This window comes from Prenolepis imparis, unplaced genomic scaffold (genome assembly GCF_030444845.1).
Source record: "Prenolepis imparis isolate NDT839.2.m4 unplaced genomic scaffold, iyPreImpa1.0 SCAF_7, whole genome shotgun sequence".
NCBI classification, from domain to species: Eukaryota; Metazoa; Arthropoda; class Insecta; order Hymenoptera; family Formicidae; genus Prenolepis; species Prenolepis imparis.
Genome location: NW_028141165.1, coordinates 6801432 through 6823927, shown reverse-complemented (window position 1 = coordinate 6823927; position 22496 = coordinate 6801432). Strand labels below are relative to the sequence as shown.

Below are 22496 nucleotides of genomic sequence, written 5' to 3'. Positions count from 1 at the left end.
ATATTTTATTAATATACTGCGGCTATTTTTTGCTGTAAAAAGAGTTGTGCAGGTAACACAATGCAGAGCATATTTCACAAAAGTTTTCGTTAACATTGTCGCGATCTAATAGCAATTATTCGCCAGAATTATCGTCGATCGATCAATCTAATCCACTTGCTTTCATAAAAGATTTAATTTGGCGTTTTATTCAATATAGCCGCACCGCATTCCAGATGCGTTGACATTCATTAGCGCTTTCTACGTCATTAGCGCTTTCTACGTCATTAGCTTCTCTACGTCAAATAGTTAATAGCCGACACGCGACACGTGTTCATCAGCAAGAATTATCGGTGTGTTATCCTTTAACAATTTATTCTTTATTATTATTAATTACAATTTATATTAGCTTTGTATTTATACTTGTTATTAAACATCTTTTGATATTGTTGACACTATACATAATTAATATGCAATTTGCGTATTTTTCTGAGAAATATTTATCCTTCCTTCTATTTTTCGAAGCGTTTTGGTATAATATTACATTATCGGTTAATAATTGGTAAATAAAATTAGATCACAATTCATCGAATAATATCTGATAAAATGATGGTGATTCTTCAGCTTTTCTATTATCCAAACGAAATATGAGAGAGGAAAGCGGTTGTAGTTCAAGGGTCAACTCTGGGTCAGTATGGTCAAGAATAGAATATTATATACTCGCATGTTTCATGTCTTCGTTTTTTCGCCATACAATGAAGTCTTCGGAACTGTAGCGAAATTTCCGTGCCGCCCTTCTTGTCTTCTTATTACTTCCCGCGTCATCAATGATCGTCCTCTTTGTTTGCGCGCAGACACGGCCTGATAAAGTCATGGCTCATTGTTCGTCTGGCAGATGTTAATTGGGTTAGTCCCGTCTTTTTTTTATACATTCTCGTATGACAGAACGCGTCATGAAAGTATTGCGAGAATTGGAGAACATCGAAACACATACATAATCTCTAAAAAAGAGTTATCTTACAAAACATATGCAGGGTGTAATAAAAAGGTAGAGCGGCTATTTCAGGAGTGTATTTTATTCATCAAAATGTGCAAAAAATATATAAACATATGTTCAAAAATCATTTTTTAATTGGTCCTTTTGTCCCGCCAGGACGTTTGACAGGTGCTCCTTATAGACAATTTTTGAAAAACAATTTGCCCATTTTAGTTGAAAAAGAATTATTTTAAGACATGAGAATTATTTTCTACTGTCTTATATTGTTGGAAATAAAAAATACGCTTCATAATCATCTTAAATTTCAACTTAAACTGTAATATGAAAATGACACATTTTTGGACATATGTTTATGAATTTTTTCTCCTGTTTTGGATGAGTAAAATATGCTCCTTCTAATGTAGCCTTCTAATTGTTTATAGGAAAAAAAGATAGACAGGTGAAAAACTTCCAATTTTGCTCAATTATTGAGAAAATATTTTGAATTACTTTTTATTACACGAAATAAAAAGCGTTTTATTGTATCATGAATTATTATATATTATGAAATTTGATTTTTTAATTTATCAATATCTTATAAATAATATTTTATTATATATATATTATTATATAATTATATATTATATATATAATTATACAATATCACAGACTGGTGTCTCACACGAGCTATATTCACTTGTTCCAACAACACAATTTTGCTTCATCCATATCCGTCGTGAGAGAATATCGTCGCATTTTACATTCGATAGGAATGTAAATGTAGTAAAAATGATAATCGACGCGGCGTAGTGTGCTGAAAAAATGTCTTAAGTCATTCCTTCTTTTCTCTCGTTACTCCATTCGCGCACGTGCAAGTGCAAGGAACACGTATCGTGGTCGCGTGCCGTCTCGTATCACCTTATCAGCTTTATCACGTCTTATCGGGTCGAGGTAGTAGTTTTGTACGACTCCGCGTTAAGATACCGAGGTGTCGTTGTGATCACGAAACGTGAATGATTTATCGCGATCTGTTTTCGCGATTTTTGTGTATCGGTCATTTTGACGCTATATGATTGGACGGATATACATATATTGCGATTTTTCTTCTTGAATCTGCAGAATTAATAATAATAGACACGCGAATATATTTTGGAGATTCGGTCGAAAGTTCTATTCTATTATACAACAATCGCGAATTGCGATATTCTCTTCCGAAATTTTATTTTCTTCCGAAAAAGCGTTCAATAACTTGGAGAAATTTTGTTAAATTTTTTATTATTTTTTTTTTATTATTACAATTTCCATTTTCCTTATATAGCAACGATGTTTTATAAACACATACTGGGGTATATATAATTGTGCCGGTTTCTCCGAGAGCCTCTGACATTTAAAGACACATTTTGAGGAACACACGGAGGTGTTTACACATTTTATGACATGGCATGCAGGCTGTGTCTCACAAGCCGAGCCCACAAATTCGTGTTGGAATGTGCCTCGTGAAAATAAAAGACTCTCTTTACCTTTCGTATTTCTTTGGTTTCTTTTCGGGAAAATATTCGCAAAAAAATTAAGTATGAAAACTTTTTTAAAAATTAGACAAGAAAAAGGCAGCAGATTATAATTTTTAATATTAATATAAATAAATCTTTAAAGGCGTATATAAAAATAATTTAAACTCGATTAATTGATAAATCATGAAAAAAATTAATGAATCGATATTTCTCCATCAGATCATTTAATTATAGGTACATATAAAGCAAATACGCTCCACAGTGAGCGTCGGAAAAATTGGAACGCGGAATCGTCAAGGATATGAGAAAACGTGACGTTGCGGAGATTAGTTCTATCTTGAGCCGCGGGATGAATGAGCCTACGTACGATTATACAGCGCGATTGTATTATCTTCTATTTCTACTGCCAGCAGCGCGGAGAGTTTATCATAAGCGTGCGTAGTACGCGCGAGCGGAGAGTAAGCGATTGCGGGCTTTCTCTATCGTCTTTTGAGAGTCGCCTGGTAGCCTAATCTGCAGTCGCCGGTGCAGATTTCAGCGGCAGACACCGCGACGACACTGACTCCGATGGGCGAAGTTATAGCAGAGTAAGCATTTACTCGAATGCGACTCCGCCCTTGGACAATAATTTTTTTAACGAGAAAAAAATTGAAAAAATATTCCTTCATAAATTTTACAAGCTAAAGTAAGATTTTATTAAACTAAAATTAAAGTAAGATTTTATAAAACATCTTGATGATTTTTTTTTTTTTTTAATTGACCGATCGTTGAACGTCACGTAGCGATGATGCATTGATTTCCCTCCGTCATTTACGTACGTGACTTTTCGGAATGACAGCTCAATCGTCGTCGTGAATCATTCGTCGTGCTTTGCGCGAAAGTTGGTTGACGACGAATAGAATTGCGGGGCGGAAAACGCATCGCTCCGCCGTGGATGATGCGCGCAAGAACACCTGGCCTTCCTCTTATCGGAAATAGGCAGAACGCATCCAACCCAGCCAGCCATTCCTTTTAAGTCCAAAGGCCCCCTCGTCTACTCACAATGCACTCCCTGTTCCTTCGTGCCGATATGTCTCGTAAAAGTGTCCTTATTTTACCTTTTGTATAAAATTTCAATATGTTGGGAGGGATAAAAAGGAAATGTTAAGGAAGCTGCGAAATATATGTATATCTCTGAAAATAGCACTCATTTTCTTCTATTTTTTTTTACGATTCCAAGAGGTGCGAGGTGTACATGCGTGATTCCGAAGATTCCCATATGTTATCAATTTTTATCTTATCTAAATATATTATTTAAAAGAGGTCGTTAAGCTACTACGAATTTCGTCGAGCAGAGAAAGAAGTGAGAAAGAGAAAGAGGAAGATGATGAGGATTCTCGAGAGGTAGAGATAAAAAGAGGCTATTCAATCTCTGAAAATCTCATCGTAAACCGCATCGAACACACACACACACACACACACACACACACACACACACACACACACATATATATATATATATGCATCGCGTTTGCTCGTATTGCGGATAACAGAGACTGTTTTTGTGGGGGTCTGGAAGATAAGAACAACCTTTGGCCTCGACGTACAAAACCTCTTCCGCTCGTTCGACTCTGTGAAACTCGCTCTCTCCGACTACCGTTCAGGATGCTCCTGAAGCGACATTTGCTGATTCTCCTCGCGGATATATCTCGGATAATAAACGAAGTTTCCCGTGCCGTCGTTAATTCGTAAACGCGTTTATCGCATGCACCTTGTAGCGATCGACATAATATCTGTCTTGTTGAAAAGGACTTCATCAGATAGGAGTATGTGTGTGTATATATATATATATATATATATATATATATATATTATATATATATATATATATATATACATATATATGTTACTAATTTTTATCTCTTATAATTTTTATCTACATAAGATATTAGATATTAGGTATATATAAAAATATATATATACATGCACATACACACATAACAATATACATGTATTTAAAATAGTTCAAGATAAGATAGCAGAGAGACCTCTTGTGAAATATTAAATAAAGAGTGACCCAGCTCTTTTTTTTACGGAATATCTTACGGAATCGTAAAACTTATGAAAAAGCGTTATGAGAGACTCGATATATATTTTTTAATTATAAGATTTTATATACATATATAGATATAAAACGCGTGGGACATATATTGATTTTGTATACGAAGTATCGAAATGAAATCTGTGCATAAGTAACACAACCGTCGTGGAATCGGAGTCGATCGCTTTTCTTTGTCGATGCTAGCCATTTGTTAGTTCGTTCGTTTTACTCTTGCAACAATGGGGAAAGGTCCTTCTCGCTGTCGTCGGCCCGACGAGTATATATTTTCTTCATCGTATGATTAATCGGGGTCGCGGCTCTCTGCATCTCCTCTCGCTGCAGATAATATGGGGCGGCTAATTCTTTTTCATCGATTTCTCTTTAAAAGTTCTCTACTCGAAGTTTTGCGCATTGGAATAACACTCAATTATTTCACATGTCGTCATCATATTCAGCCATTCATTTTATAATTTATATTTTCAAATTCTTGTCAAATAAAATCTTTATTATTAACTAAAACGTGAAATTTAATCATCACTGATTGATATAAAAAATAAGATCACTCGAATATAATATAAAATTTTTGATTGCTTTTGGAAAATTAATTTAACTTAAATTTAATTAAATCGAATTTTCACGATTGCTCTCGGTTTTTTCTTTTAGATGATGAAAGAATTTTGATGAATATTGAATATTGAATCTTTGATGATTTTTAAACAGAATATTATGTCGGCAATATTTGCCAGATCACCCTGTTTATTAATAAATGTACATTTTATTTATATTATTCCGGTCCACAACTGAGAGCGAGTTGTACTTGGACCTTTTGTGCAAAAATATGTTTTTTAATAGAATTCGCCGAGCGGCAGCCAGATAATCCAACGAGCCTGACCTTTCCAATTTGATTAGGTAATGTCAATAAGGTCGGTTCAATGTTAAACAGTCGATATACCGTCTTCAAGGGTGATACTGCGGATTTTGAATGAGAATTTCGCGCGCTAAATCCAGGATATTTTATATTGTCCCGATTAAAATAAAAGTCATGCTCATAATTCCTTTTCAAAAATATATATATTAATTCTAAACTTTACATACATATATAGGTATATATAGATATATATAATTACTGAAAGATACAAATAATATTAATTTTATCACACGAAGGGACGAATTAAATGGACATGATAATTTTTTATTTGCGAGAGACTTTAATACTTAACAATACTTAATAATACTTTCCCATTATTTTTCAAAGAATAGAAAATACAAGAGAATCTCAGATATAAAGTATCATTTATCGAAATGTCTGCGTTTAAATGAGCCGGATGCTCGCGTTGATTCATACGCGGAAACTTAATTTGGATCATTTTTTTTTTTTTTTTGAACGAGTTTTAAAATACAGAAATATATATATATGTTAGTCATATGGTTATACGATATCTGGACTTTGTCGGATGAGCGCACAGTCACGAGTTAAGATCAGATCGGTTTTGCCCAAGCGCGCACGTGATATTTCTGAGGTTTCGTATATTTGACGTTCACGCGATACACGTGATTACTCAGCGGCCGCGTGGACAATCGAGTTACGCATCAAATCGTCACGATCGGCCCATATTGCATCGCTGTCGAGGTCAGACAATGGTCCGATTGAGAGTGCGAGAGCCTACGTGCCGTGTGTCGCATTTCGCTCTAATTAGTCGAAATACAGCTTCTTCGTTTTTGACCCAATCGCTTATGTGACTTTCGACCATCAACTGATTTACAGGATGTAACAAAAATGTGGGCCCGCTATTTCCGGAGCATTATTCTATTTGTCGAAATGAACAAAAAAATTCTTATAAACATGTCCAAAAATGCCTCGTTTTGTTACAGTCATGTTTGGGTTAAAACTTAAGAAAATTACAAAGCGTATTATTTGATTTCGAACAATATAAAATAAATAGAGTGGAAAATAATTCTCATATCTCAAAATAATTCATTCGCGAGCAAAATGGATAAATTGTTTTCCAAAAATTGTCTATAAACAGCACCTGTCAAGTGAGCTGACAGGACGAAGGGACCAATTGAAAGATCATTTTTGGACATATGTTTGACAAACTTTTTTGCTCATTTTGATGAGTAGAATACGCTTTTGAAGTGACGGCTCACATTTTTATTACACCTTGTACATCGAGAGAGAATCGAGACGTAACACTTCAAAATATTTTGGACTTGGAGAGGATGGGAGAACTTCCGGGAAAAAGAGAAGAAATTTTTGGAAACTGTCATCCTCGAATATAAATATTATTGATAAAATTGAAGACTAGGATCATGATACATGTGCTCTTTGATTCTGCCATAATCTCTATGGTTTCCGATGATTAAAAATAATATTTTTATCTTCGTAAAAACGAAAGAGGGAGAAGGAGAAAGAGCAGCTCGCGAAACTATTCTCTTTGCTCTTATTAGCTCCTCTTAGCCTCTCTTTTCTTTCTTTCTATATATCTCTTTCTTGCTCCTTCATACACGCAGCAGTGTGCGTCACTTTGTCCGTCCATGCGTGAATGCGTGAGAGTGCGTGAGCCACCACGAACGACGCGTAGATAAGAGCATATGTAGTTATTTTTGTAACGCACCGGCTAGCAACAGTTTCTCAGTGTCATCGTGCCTTGTGTCCTATACCGAATCTTCCGATTTTCATTGCACGATTATGTAAACATGGCATTCAGTTCGAAAAAGGAGTTGCTGAAACTGAAACAATCCATCCGTTTTTTTTTTTTTTTCAGCGATAGGTTTTTCGAACCACGAGACTTTCCATTCGTTACATCAATTTATATTATTATATTAATAATATAATTTAGTTATATTATTATATTTTTAATTAATATTGCATTTTGTATGTACGATAGGATGTTTTTACAATTTTAGAACCGTATTTTTAAAGAGACAGATTTTCTAATCAGTTTTCAGAAACAGATTTTGTGCTCAAAAGAGAAATATCGAAGAATAATATTATTTTTCCAAACTCTTTTCAATGCTTGACATTTTTTATTTTTTTTAGAAAAATAAGTTACAATAATAAATTACAGATTTAAAATCGTAATTGCCACATGCTGAGAATAAAGAGACGATAAGAATGAAACAAAAAAAAAAAACGATTAATGTTTTCTTTAAAGCGGATTCTGAAATATTTGATAACGCGACGCGGATCTTCGATAAGATGCGTCCCGCGTTGGATGAAACGGTTGAATGCGTTTCTCTAAAACATTTCGTTTATAATTGTATGTTTTTACGATATCGTACATATGAGAGATATATATGTTTGTATATAATACGCGAAATCGTGTATATACGGATCTAATATTTCGGAATCTTGTAATATTACGTAATTTATTGTCGATCATATGTCTACTTGTTTTCATTCTTTATAAAGTAGACAATTTACGACCAAAGAGATATAATACAAAGTAGCAATATGATACACTCTCATCTTCGTCAATTACGTCATTATACATCTTTTAAATGAAACATGTAAAAATTTGCAACAGTTAAATGCAAAATTTATTAAGTCTCTGTTTATGAGCATAATTTAGTTCTATAAAAATTTTCACGTGTCGTGAATTTTTTTTCCATAAATTAAAGAAATGGAAAATTCCAATTTACGTATATCGAGACTCTTGAAAGGTTTGCAAATGACAATAGAGATAGCTAATTTTCTCATTACGCATCTTTTAATTGAAACAACATATAAAAATTTGCGACAAAATGCAAAATGTTAATTTATAAGTATTAATTTAGTTCTATAAGTTTTCACATTTGTGTCGTAAGTTTTTCCTTTAAATTAAAAAAAAATAGAAAATTTTATTTCGTATATTTACGTATAATTTACATATATTTGAGACTCCATACTCTTGAAAGGTTTGCAAATGGCAATAAAGATCACTAATTTTCTATTAATATTATCATTTACATTTATACATTTAAAAAACGTCATTCAACTCATATCTGATGCTATGCATATATCCATTATCAGTTAAATTTTTGTTAAGGCAGGTACGGGTTTTAAGCTATCATGTACAATCTAAGTCAAGGTTTTTCATTCTAATAATAAGAACCAGCACATTCATGACATCGAGCAAAAGATAATCAACAAGTCAATTTTGACAGTTGTCATACATATAAAATGTTAATTCTTTCGTTTAGTTACTTTCTATCAATATTATCATTTACATATTTACGCGTTAAAAAAACATCAACTCCATATCTGATGCTAACAAAAATATATTCATTGTCAGTTAAGTTTATTTTTTTTAGAGTAAGTACTGGCTTTAGACAGCCATTAGTCATTAGCAGGCTAAAGAGTTAGGGTTTTTCGTTCTAACAATAAGAATCAATATGTCGAGCAAAAGACAAGCCAACAAGTCCAAGTTTTGACGATTGTGCGTAGTGCTCATCGAATATGTCGGGGCCGTGGAACCGACGTCGCAGCCTAGCAGGGAGCCAGTCGTTAAGGAGGAGGGGAAAGCGATAAAAAGCGACGACGTCATCGAGAACGAAGTCGATCGGCAGCAGGAGCAAGAGCAGGAGCAGGAGCAGCAGCAACAACAGCAGCAACAACAGCTGGCGACCTACGTGGCGACGAACGAGGAGACCTGTGGAGAAGAGAGCGGTGTGGGCGTGCTAGAGGCGGGACAGCCGGAAATGGAAAATGGCGTCATGGTACAGCCAACCGGTGCCGAAGCGGTCGCTATTGCGGTCGCCGCCGTCGCCGCCGTCACCAACGACAATCACGCCGACGAGGATCCGAACGCGACTTATACCCTCCACGAGTTGGGCTATCATCCCGCGCACATAATCCACGAGAGGTGAGCGAGCGACGTCCTGATCAAATATCTCGGACATAATTTGATCGCGCGTTTTTTTTATTCGCACCCCGTATATATCTTGGCGTCTTGCGGAATGACAAGAATTTTCCGTATAGTTTGATATTTAATTTTCTTCCCCTTTTTTCCCAGATTTGGTTGACGTTGACAATGTTGACATTAGAGAATTTCGAGAAAATAATATTTAATCATAAATATTTATTTAAACGATTTATATATATATGTCAAATTATCTTGTTTCCCACATACATTTTTATTAATCAAACCCTGACGAAGAAAATTATTATATTCATCAGCCTTAATTTTTTTGATAAATTAAATCAGTCTATTAATCGTGAAATCTCATGATGCATCAAATAAAATATCTCAATCAAATCAATAAAATATTTTTTTCCGTTTCTCTTTAACCCCTAAGTTTCGGGGGCGGCGACATGAGAGAGGAGCAACAGGTTTCGCAGCCCCACCAAACGCACCACCACCGTCAACAGCAGCAGCAGCAATACGTTCAGCTCGGGGCGAGAGAGGTCCCGGTTCCCGAGGGAGGGGATAACCGGCATCCGACGGAGGTCTCCGTCGCGTCGGAAGGACGCCGTGCCGGCAGTCATATGCCTCACTCCACGATGCATCGTTATGGTACCGAGACGCTCTCGCCGACGACGACAGACCATCATCATCACCATCAGCAGCAACAACAACAATCACAGACGCATCACCACCTGTCCGAGGTGCATCAGCACGCCGTCGTCGCTCTTTCGTCCACTCATCGTCACCTGAACAATCCGCAACAGCATCAGCATCATCAGGAGACTGACGAGGACGTGGACCGAGGTGTCAGCGGCATCACCGCGGCCATGAGGGGTGCCAGAGGGAGCGATTATCTCGGAGTACTCTTCACGAATCTCACCTCTTCCAATGCCACGTCCAGCAACACTGGCAGCAACCATCATCATCATCATCACACGTCGCATCACCTGGAGGACGTTCTCTCCGATGAGCCATATCTGCAGCATCAGATTCGCGGGGGTGCACTGCCGACCAATAGTGGCGGCGGCAGCGGCGGCGGCGGCTCGCCGTCGGTGAGGACCGTCGGTGGTTCCCCGACCTCCAGTCACAGTCCGCACGACGATCAGGGGCTGTCGTCGCCGCATCGACAGGCCCAGGAAGCTGGTTACAGCCCCACTGATCAGGGCAGACTACAATCCTTCACGCATCTCACGGCCATGCAGCCACCGTCGGTGCAGACTAATCACGGGTTGCAAGAGGCCGAGCGAGTGTCAGATCAGCTGTACATGGAATCGATCTACGCGCATCACGCGACCGCCGGTACGCCTCATCATCATCATCATCATCAGGATCAGCACGACCAGGGCCCCTCCACGCCGCATTCGCCCAGTCCACTTTCCAGGTTAGTCCAAGTTATTATTATCGTTATCGCGGATAGATGTGCATGTGTGAGCGCGAATCGATTTTCTTATCGTAAAAAAAATGTCTCGTTTCGAGGCAAAAAAATGTTTTTTTAATGTTGATAAATTATAATAAAAGTGAGAAAATAACAGTGCTAAACGCGAAGTTCTTCGAACTAGCGATAATGACTGTTCTAAGATGAGAGCAGATTGATGGCGATTAACGTCAACTTGCAGCGTCGTTCATTGACATCGTCGCGACATTTTTCTACGGAGATCTGCGGTTTTTTGTTCGCGTGGAAAATAAAGCTTCGCTCGAAATTCACGTTTTACCGGGAATTGATTGAGCATTCGCTGTCTCCGAGACATAATACGATATAATATGACATATGTGTCATTTCCTGTCTCGTGTATAAAAAAAGGATTTTAATTAGCAGAAACTGCAAAGTTACAATACGCGTGTTTTTTTTTTCGACTGCATTAATATACGAATGGTATTAAAGCAGTAAACTTGCTTTGTATAGATAAATATGGAAATGATGTCGGCGCTTTTGTAGCCCGGCTAATTCTAAGCACACTGATGAATACAATTATATAAAGTTTATATAAAAATATAATAATATTATATAATAACATCATATATGGTAATATTATATAACATTATCATTTTATATAATATATTATATAATTAATGACTGGACACGACTGATTTATCCATGGACAGGCGCGATTTAAATTTGAATCTCAAAGAATAATTTTTTTTTTTCAAATGCGGTACGATCAAACGCGTGCTATGTTGTTGAACACATGTTGCGCGGCCTGTTGCATCGCAAAACGTGCGAATGTGCAAATGCGATTTTTATCGCTCGCGCGCAAAAAATATTTATTCGCCTTAAGGTCTATTTCTCTTCGCGAAGGATTGTGTGTGCGTAGGCGATACAAGGCCGAAACAAAGCCTGACGTCGGAAGGATTATGACGATATGGCCCTATGCTAACAACTATATGAAAGCGAAGGTTGTATTTCTCCCTTTCCCCCTGCCGTGTTTGTTGATTCATGAGCACGAGCTCTCTCGAATTTTTAAGTATATTTAGTTATTTTCGAGGACCTAACAATAAGATGTGTGTGTGTGCAGTAATCTTCGACTTTTTTGTTTCGATCCGTTCCGATGCAGTTTATTTTCAATCGTTTGTCGTCGATTAGTTCGTTGTAATTTTTATCTTCCCCCTGTTTCTTTGATTTACATCCGCACTAATAGGGAATTTTTTAAAAATATTTACTCTATTCTTTTTTAATTACATAATGTTGGAACCCTCAACATTCCTCGGAGTTATGTATATATAATTTTTCGATATTTTATTATAATCTATTTTAATATTATCTTTAAACAAGGTGTCTACTCCCTGTTAAAACCGGGAAAACCGGGGATGTCAGGAATTTTTTTTTACCTTTATAAAATTCGGGAATTTTCATGGAATTTTATTGAGACTCGGGAAATTTTTTCAAAAATCTTTGATAATTTTATTCTTATTCAGCATTGAAGAAACATATGTCTAACATATATTTGCAATATTTGTGTGAGTTTTTATTAAAAATCTTATGTGATTTTATTGACCATCTCTTTTTAGTACAAGAGCTTATGTAAATTTCATAGAAAATAGTTTAATTTTTTAATAATATTTAAATAAATTAATACTCCTTAAGACGTTTGAAATAGACAATTTTTTGTTTTATATTTTTGCATATATCTTTAACGTTTAGATATAGTGATATATTGCACTTTGTTATATGTCCAAATTAATTTTACGATTAATAAATCAATATTAAATGCCAGGAAAACTGCATTGATAATTTTCTTTGCAATCGTATATGAATAGAAAATATTAGAAAGCGCAATAAAAAGCGTAATAAAGAAATTTATTTTACAAAGTTGCATCTACAAATTTTCTTATTTTATTTGAAATTTTGAACTTAATACTTGAATGATCAGATAATTCTCAGGGAAATTTTTCTTACAAGATTTGAGTAGACACCCTGTCAAATATTTTTTAATAGCAACAATTAATACGTGTAGCTATGATGTTTCTTTAAGTACAAGAGAAATGCTTGATTGCCAAGATTTATGAACGATAAATAACAAACGCGGAATGATTTTATATATCCGGAATGATTTCGCGCTTTTCTGTTTCGTCTTCGATTCGTTCTCCGACGCGATGAGGAGGAGGGTTCGTTCACCGATCAAAGTCATCCACGGATCGCATTGTTTGCTGTCATCCTCCGATTCCGGGAAGAGAACGAGACAGATTGCTTCGCATCGTAAGAATCGTGGAAGGCGTCGTCGTGCGTCATGATGGAATCCAAGGTTCCATGTTGATTCACTCGATGATCGACGCACATTCGCGCACACATTGATCGGGGAGCGCGGATTTATCTTTATTGCAGCGACAGAATAAAAATAGGTATACGTACGCGAAGGGAGTCAAGGGAGGGAAGAAAACGCACCTTCGGCAAACACAGAGAATTTGCAGTTTTTTTTTTTCAATATCGATTTGTAGAAGAGAAAAAAAATTAATTAACCGTGCGCGAGATTTATCGATTTATTAATTAATATACTCCGATCGCGATAAAACTCTCTTCCCGATGCATATAGCACGGTTATATATTATCGCACGATATTCCCGCGATTTATTTCTCCTGTTAATCACAGCGTACAGCCAGTCTTATCTGATGTACTGAATCTGCATCCGATAAGGATTTATTGACCGATCAATGCGATTGACTGATAGATCTCCATCGACTTCCACTTCGCAATTCCACGAAAGGAGATCTGTCGGCCGACACTTTCATCGCTGCCAATGTAATCGAGACAGAGAAAGATAAAATAACAGAGGGAGAAAGAGCTACGTTTCGTGCTTGTTGACTCACTCATGCACTGTACACGTGTTACGGGCCACGACCTTCCAAATTCGATATCGAAAGTTCGAGTGCAGATCGCGCGCGATCCGTCTCTTTTTAACGTTGTTTGCTCCTTTTTCTGATCGATGCGAGAGATTACGCAGCAATGACTTATTACAAGTGTAGAGAAATTAGTCGTTCCTATTGCGCAATCGGATATACATATATACACATACACACACACACACATACACATGACGACATTATGTAAATTTATTTCAAATTCACATGCATCAAATAAAAATTGTATTCGTTTTATTGGATAAACTACTATTAGATAAACAGCTGATTTTAAATAGGTTAAATAGTTTCATCAATGTCAGATTGCATCAATTTTTCAGTTACCAGTAATAGTTCTATCGTTTGTAATATAACAGACATTAGCCAGGTATACTGTCTAGTATTGAGACAGAACTATTAAGTTACTATCTACAATGCATTGATTTATATTAATAGTATCAATTAATAACAGATTATAGTAGACAGTATAGCTGGTTAATGTCTAACGTTATATTACAAATAATAAAACTACCACTGATAACCGAAAAATTGATGCAATCTGACATCGATAAAACCTGTTTATGATTAACCTGTTTAAAATCAGCTGTTTATCTAATAGTAGTTTGTCCAATAAAAAACGAATAAAATTTATATATATATATAATTATAGAAAAAATAAAAATAAAAGTTTGAGCTCTCTTTATTTCTTATTCAGAATCAGTAGTGGAATTCTGGAGTAAGTCTCAAAATCTTATAAACCTCTAGAGTTTTGTAATTATCCTTCAATTTATTAAATTAAAGTCATAACAGACAAACAAAAATATCAGTTTTCAAAATCTCAGTTTAAATCATTATAATTCATGCAATTGTAATACGAAGAAAGAAATTCGAGAACAAACGAATCATTAATAGTGGCGAGAAGTTTGTTGTGTGTAGATCATTTGAGAGAAGTTTACAGTTCATATAAATACATCCACATCGCGTTCTACGAATCACATAGGAGGATAAATCCTTCCTTCGTATTAGAACAAAATCATATTATGTAATCTATTTATTTTCTATTATGAATTCTTTTTTTTCAACGTATACTTATTTTGTTCTATATTAACATATTATCTTTTCATATCTAGACAATTTTAATTAAGTGATATAATAGTTTTTTAAATTTTTTCTTCGAAGAATCTCTCAAAATTAAAAAATCGATTAAAGAAAGGTGATTTTCAGCAAGTGTAAAATATTCTGTAGAATCGTGTAATTGCGTAATGTGTTGCAATTTCTTGCTTAAGATTATAATTACAAATACACGAGCTGAGAGGTATCACGCGACACGCGTGCAATGTGCAATATACGCAGCTGTCCCTACATCTGAAGGTGATTCCAGCATTTGTTTTCCTTCGCCTATGTCCACGTGCGGTCGTCTTTCGATGTGAGCATGCCGGCGGAAGTGGCACGTGGTAGATTTCGCTCGAAAAGACTGGGCAATTGCTTGTCATTCAGAATAATTCATATTCGGTTTTACTCTGCTTTGTTTATTCTGAGATTTTAAATATATCTAATTTTATGTATATATAATTATATATATTATATTTTCAACATATAATTAATGTCCGATTATTCAAATCGAAATTATTAGGATTATATTTGAGGATCAATCTAAATTTACAAATTTATATTAATTCTTTAATTCTTTAATTTCTCATTTTTATATTAATTTATATTAATGACTGTAATATAAATTTTATATTACATTAATAAGTCTGTAATCACAATTTATATATATTAATTAATATAATATAAAATTTATATTATATTAATAAAACCTCACTACTATATATACATATATACTATTATATGTATATACAGATAATTGGAGAGAAAAAGAATTACAAAATATGATACCAATATTAAATTATTATTTGAATTATATGTAATAGAAGAGCGAGGGATTAAACTATATAAAAAGATAAGAACAATTCGATATTTTTCAACAAATTTTTCACGTGAAAAATTTATGTCTTTAGACTCTAGATAAGAGAAAGATAGACTGAAAAATTAAAAAAAAATGGATATATTTAAAATAAAATAAACATACCAGAACGTGGTGGATTTTTCTCGAACGACTGCGATTGCCATTCGGAATATTTTATATTCGATTTTATTTTAATATGTTTAGTAAACGTTTATAGTCTCTATATACTTTCTCTTGTGCCTAGAGATATGTAAATTCTTCAACTAACGCGCCTTTTGAAATATTTGTTTATTTTTTTAAATATATCGAGTTATTCTTTTTTTTTTTCTATATCTCTCGTCCGATCTCTTGTTCTTTTGTTACGTACAAATCGGATAAGAAATTTAATATTACATGTCGTATTATGTAATTCGTTTTCCCTCCAATTACAGGAGACAATTAAAGTTCGGATTAATATAAATCGAGATCAAGATTGATCCTCCTGATGTCTAATTATATATGTATATATATTCATTTATTTATTCAGCATATAATTAATATCCGATTATTCAAATAGAAATTATCAGGATTATATTCGAGGATCAATCTGATCTCGATTTATATTAATCCGGACCTTAATTGTCTACTATAATCGTCTACTATAACTGTCTCCTGTAATTGGAGGGAAAACGAATTACCAAATATGACATGCATATTAAATTTCTTATCCGATTTGTACGTAACGAAAGAACGAGAGATAGGGCGAGAGATGGGACGAGAGATATAGAAAAAAAAAAGAATAACTCGGTAAGTAGATTTCCAAAAATAGACAAATATTTCAAAAGGCACGTCATCTGAAGAATTTACACCTCTCTAGACACAAGAAAAAGTATATAGAGACTATAAACTAAACGTTTACACGTGGCATCTCGACGGTCGCCCCTTGAGGCAGGACAAAAGCGAGCGTTCGTTCGCCAAACGAGGCGTAATCGGCGGAGAGAACCTTCGGATAGTGGGGGGTAAAGTCTCGAGTGGTCTCGCTCGCATCGTGGTAGGGATGCCCTCGTGACAGGCACAGTCGGGGAAGACGATGATGTCGGAGCGCGCTAGTGCCGAGAGAAATGCGATCGCCAACGCGATCTTCGATATGCAAGGAGGGAGGAGGAAGAGAGGGGAGTGAGAGAGAGACGTGGTAAAAATAACACGAGTGGGGATAATTACCCTGGCTGCCGACAGGAGAGTCCCCACCGGTGAACCGGTAGGGACTCGTAGGAGGGAGGGAAAGGGGAAAATCTCCTGACCACCTTCGGAGCAACGAGGGGTCCTCCGACTCCTCCGACTCGGCTCGACGTTTCGTGCACGCCGTTAGATTATACTCCGTTCAGTTCTTGTCTGCCCGGTGACAGATACGGGGCTTCCCCGGGTGTCTGTCCTTTCTTTTATATCCTTTACGGTATATACCGCCTTTTTTTTTTCTTCTCCCTTTGACATCTTTATTCCTCGCGACGGAGACGAAGGACACGACCCAGAGTGCGTTTGCTGGAAGAGACATAAAGAAAGGAAGAGGAGAGATCATATCGAAGCATATCGATCTCGGACGATCGCGCACTTGCTAAGATGCAGTGAGTCTTTCTTTTTTACAATAATAAAAAAAATTCGAAAAATTTTTTAACACAGTTTATAATGCACGCGCGCATGTCTCATACTCGGCCTTTTCGTATCTTCTCGTGTGACACTTCGTATGTGCTGTTTATTTTGAACGTGACGTGGAATTAGCTGATTCTGATAAAATGTCATTATATACGCAGATTTTGAATAAAACTTGGAGATTATGTAACCACTATTATATTACAAATAATAAAGATTATTATATATAAGATTATTATTATAATAACTTAATTTTTATTATCATTTATTCATTAATATTTTCGCAATACATGTATTTGTTTATTTTATATATTTTTTATTTTAATATATAATATATATTGTTACATACTCTCCTCTCTCTTAATATTTCATTTAATATTATTAGATACGATCGATATACGATAAAGATCTTATACGAATAGCTATTAACAAGAAATATATGATTTTATATTTTATATATATCATAAATTTAATATATATATATATTTTTTTATTTATTTTATTTCCACGCGGTACTTTTCTTTGTGTCGATCACATTACAATTTGTTATTTATTTTGTCTGTTAGTAATCTCTCTCGCACATACATTATATGCGTACTATATACATACATATGATATATGCTTAATCAATCTGCCGTCTTGACTGCATTTCTTTTTTTTTTTTTTTTTTTGCTCCATCGATTAAATGCACTTTCGTCAGAAATCCTCGATTTATCGCAATCTGGTTAAAATAAGAATAAAGCACGAGTGGCGAACTCCGATAATAATTGGCGCGATTTGCAGCCAAATAAATACGATGTGAACAAGAAAATATCACGTCGTTTTTACAACTTCGATATTGATATTGATATTTAATATGCTGAACATTTTTTTTTTTAACTTTTCTGTGAAATCTCAGATATCACACGATTCTTCTGCGCGCGATTACATTATCCATATTTCGCTCTCTACATTTACATAATTTACGTTAATTACTAATTCTATATATATATATCTTATAATTTTATATTTACAAGTAGCTGAAACTGAATATATCTCCATATATCGAAAGAATGATATTTTTACATTCGCACATATTTTTAGATTTTTCACTCCCGCTTATTTTTCGAAATTAAATCTTTTTTTTACTAAGGCTCGTGTATTATATATACAAATATTAAATTTATACACTAACGTATGATTTATTCTCGCGTCCCATCACACAACCCTGACCGTATAAAAAGATCAGCTTTGATATCTTAAGCAGTCTTCATGTGACTAAGCAAATAAGAAATGCCCTTCTTATCATTTGTCAAACGAGATATCTACCGTGTTATAAGATTTTCAAAATAGCATGAATCTTTATATACATATATGTATATATATATATCTTAAAATATTAAAATATACGATGATCTAACTCACTGGATATTTTTTAGTTAAGCTCGCTTTAGACAATCTATTATAATTCGTGACAGAATTTAGTATAGAATTTTATCTATAATCTTATATATATGTCGTATAATATAAAAAAAACACAATTTGAAAAAGGAAAATACACACTGTATATAAAGTATAGATTATAATACGCGCACATACACTAAAATAAACGTTGACACATAAAATTATAAATAGAATTGTGTCTTGAATTTTTTCGCGAAATGAATATAAATCGAATTAAAGTGGACTTTATACCAAAAGAGAGAATTGTTTTGATACCTCGGTGGTAACATCTGATTAAAACTTTTTTTTTAATGATGTAAATAATTAACACAATTTTATTCATATTATTATATATTCTCTACTCTCTCTTAATCTTGTATCTAATATTATATAAAGATAAATCTTGTACAAATAGCTATTAATTTAGAAAGACGCGAATTTATATATTGCAAATTATGTGTATACTGAAAAAAAAATTATTAACTTGATTAAACCGTTTAACTAAATTATTATTTTGTTAATTGAACATATATTAGTATTTAAGTCAAATACACGTTTTGTTAGATTTAATATATGTTATATTTAATTTAAATATTTTTATATGTTCAGTTAACAAAATATTATTTAGTCGAACGGTTTAATCAAGTTAACAATTTTTTTTCAGTGCATATAATTTATAGATATATATTTTATGTTTCTCTTGATCTCCCGAGTACTTTGATTAAATTTTTTGTCAACAGATTTAATATTTTATATCCATTGTAGGGGGGTATCTAAAATGAAAAAAATCGGAAAATTTTTCGTTTTTAATTCAATTTATGTTACTTGGAAATTTAACTTTGTCACACATTATCGATTTTCGTGTCGATGTTATTTGTCTTGAGCAAACACGCACGCATCTTTCACCCTTCATCCGATGCGTTTACTCGTCTCTCGTAGATTTATCGTGCTCATCTTTACTTGCAACATTCCTCCCTTTTCCTCTCCCTCCCCCCTTCCTCCTGCTCTTCCGCAGGCCATCGTGAGAAGCGTCTTATCAGCTCGGTGGATTCAGATAGTCCTACGGCAGCAGGGCTATAACCCCGGTCGACATTAAACTCGCTATATTGGATTTCGCGAAATTCGCACTCCTCCGAGAGCGCGAGGGGAACCCTACATCTTTCTCCGGTGGCAAATACAAATGGCGTATTGCGTATTATATCTACCGCGCATTTATCTCCTCTTTCTTGTGTTTATTAAATAAACTTGCCACTACGCACAATTCCACACTGATGAACTGATCTGGAATTGAAGAGAGTCGAGATGTAAAGAAAAAAAATCTCGTAAAAAAAAGAACTTGTCAACTTGCGCGTTGCTAGCAACCAGCTCGTACTATTTCAATCAATAGTATTTTATTTGTCATTTGTCAGGGGAAGTCCTCTCTCGCTCGGTCGATCTCGTGTCGATCCCTTGATTGATTGTCTAAATAATAATCGTTACACCACGCTCGAGAGCGTTTGTCTTGGCGGGGGAGGAAGAGTTTGAGATCGAGATTAACGAGCGGCGGCAATTAAATAAAAGTGCGCCGAAGGTTCTTAGAAGAGAAACCTGAGATCTCTCGCACTATTGAGCTACTCGTTCAGCCGCGTTACGCACGCATAGAATATGCGTGCATACACGCACGCCCGGTCATAAGTCGCTCTCGATTCCTGTTAGGATGACGTTACGTCATTGAGCATTACTTTCCTTAACGTTAGGCCATCATTCGTGCCTGCCAAGCACAAACTTCGTAGAGATCGCAGGAAATGCTCTTTTCTTTTTTATCAGCATTATAAATCAGGGTGTCTACTTTTTGGGGAAAATGGGGATCTTTTTTTATCTTGAAAAATCAGAGAATTTTCATGGAATTTTTTCCAAAATAAATCTTTGATAATTTTATCCTTATTTAGTATTTAACACACATATTGTATCTAACATTTCTTTTTTCAATAATTTTTGAATAAATTAGTGTTCCTTAAGACGTTTATAATAAATTATTTTTATTTTATATTTTTGCATATATCTTTAGCGTTTATGATAGACATATTGCACTTTGTTATCTTGTCCAAAATTAATTTTACGATTAATAAATCAATATTAAGTACTAGAAAAATTGCATTCTTGATCATTTTCTTTGCAATTGTAAGAATAGAAAAAACATTAGAAAGTATATACAATAAAGAAACTTATTTTAAAAAGCTGCAACTTTTATCTAGAATTTTAACACAAATTTTAAAATAAAAATACTTTGAAGATCAGGAAATTTTTTTTATAAGATTTGAGTAGACACCCTGATAAATTAATCGGAAAAATAATGATGTTACTTTCATAATTGAGAGATTATTATCGAGTCATAAGCATCTAACAAGAGTATTGCTTTCTTCGCACGGTTTTTACATTCGCAATGATTAATTGTCATTTTATCTCGGACCATATCATAACATTAGTGGAATGTGGTATATATTTTGTCATCCTTGTCCGTCCACACGCGTGACCTTTCATAGTTTTGTCGGAGGAAGGTTCTTTCCGTCTGTACAAGACGTCACCGTATCAGTCAGTCGTTTACATTGCGAAACGCATTAAGCGCATCGTTGCACGTTGCACCGAGCGTGCAATTGCGCGCAGCGCGTGCCCGTCTAATACCATTTTCTCTCTCTCTTTCTCGTATTTAGCGGTTTACAAAGTACCCGGTTGCACCTGGTGTACACGCGAACCATCCGGGATACGAGCAACCAGTTTTTCACGGGGAAACGGTCTCGTATTGCATCGGACGGACGTTTAACTTACAATTAGTACGATGCACTTAAGACGCATCCTCGTGCACATCGAGAGAGCTCGTGTCAGATGTACGACACATCCTAAGACAATCAGAACCGTTAGAGGCATATTTATTACGCATCGCTGAATGAAAAATGCGCGACGCTTTATTTGTCGATCGAAAAAAAATGCGTATATAAGAATGAATTATGCTTATGCGAGATTTCTCTATGTGGTGCGAACGAAAGTTGTAACTCGAAAATTTTACGTGAAGAAAAAATATCCTCTAAAATATGTATGATTGGAAGAAAATTTTACATTTTATTCGTGTTGGTAAAAAAATTTTTGTTTCGCCTCATTCTCGTCCACTTAACAATTTTCGCTTGGAAATCGAAATTGTTGTCGTATCGTTGAAAATATCTGCAGTCCGATCGTCGTCGATACTCGACCTTTCCGTCTCATAACCTGCCCCAATGTTACGTAAATGTAAATCGCCTAAGCAGATTTCGCGAGGGTCAGATCACGTTTTGGTGTCGAGTGTCCTCGTTTGTTGGTTTGCAAATTTTATATTCGTCACAACTCCGTCGGCTGAATCGGGACTGATATATTGCTGGCCGTGCACTTTTGCACACGCGAGTCGCAGTTTTCGTCTAGCCACTCACGTGCCTCTTGCTAAAAAGAGACATATTTCTTTAATTTCAAACTGAAAACTGAAATATTCAAGCTGAAATATTAATCGAATTAACACACTCTAAAATGTCATATGTCAAGAAAAACGCTCTCTTACAACAATGTACCTATAAGCCGCTTTTCTATAAGTATAAAAGCGCAAATTTTTTTGTTTGCTCGAGTTATGAAATTTTGTTCTTACTCTTAAACTCTTTTAAACTATTATTTATCTTCATTAAATTATTTTTAAAAAACTCTTAATTTATATCT

The 22496-nt window shown here is 34.9% G+C and overlaps 1 protein-coding gene across 3 annotated transcripts in view; it reads left to right on the top strand.

Moving 5' to 3' along the window:
* Positions 1-22496, top strand: part of LOC145938824 (uncharacterized) — a 70409-nt gene that overhangs the window by 30016 nt on the left and 17897 nt on the right. For all 3 annotated transcript variants that reach the window (XM_083042612.1, XM_083042611.1, XM_083042613.1), the window contains exons 2-3: positions 8973-9390; positions 9824-10813. In XM_083042612.1, the coding sequence (XP_082898738.1) occupies positions 8973-9390; positions 9824-10813 (1408 nt within the window). The remainder of the gene's footprint in view (positions 1-8972; positions 9391-9823; positions 10814-22496) is intronic.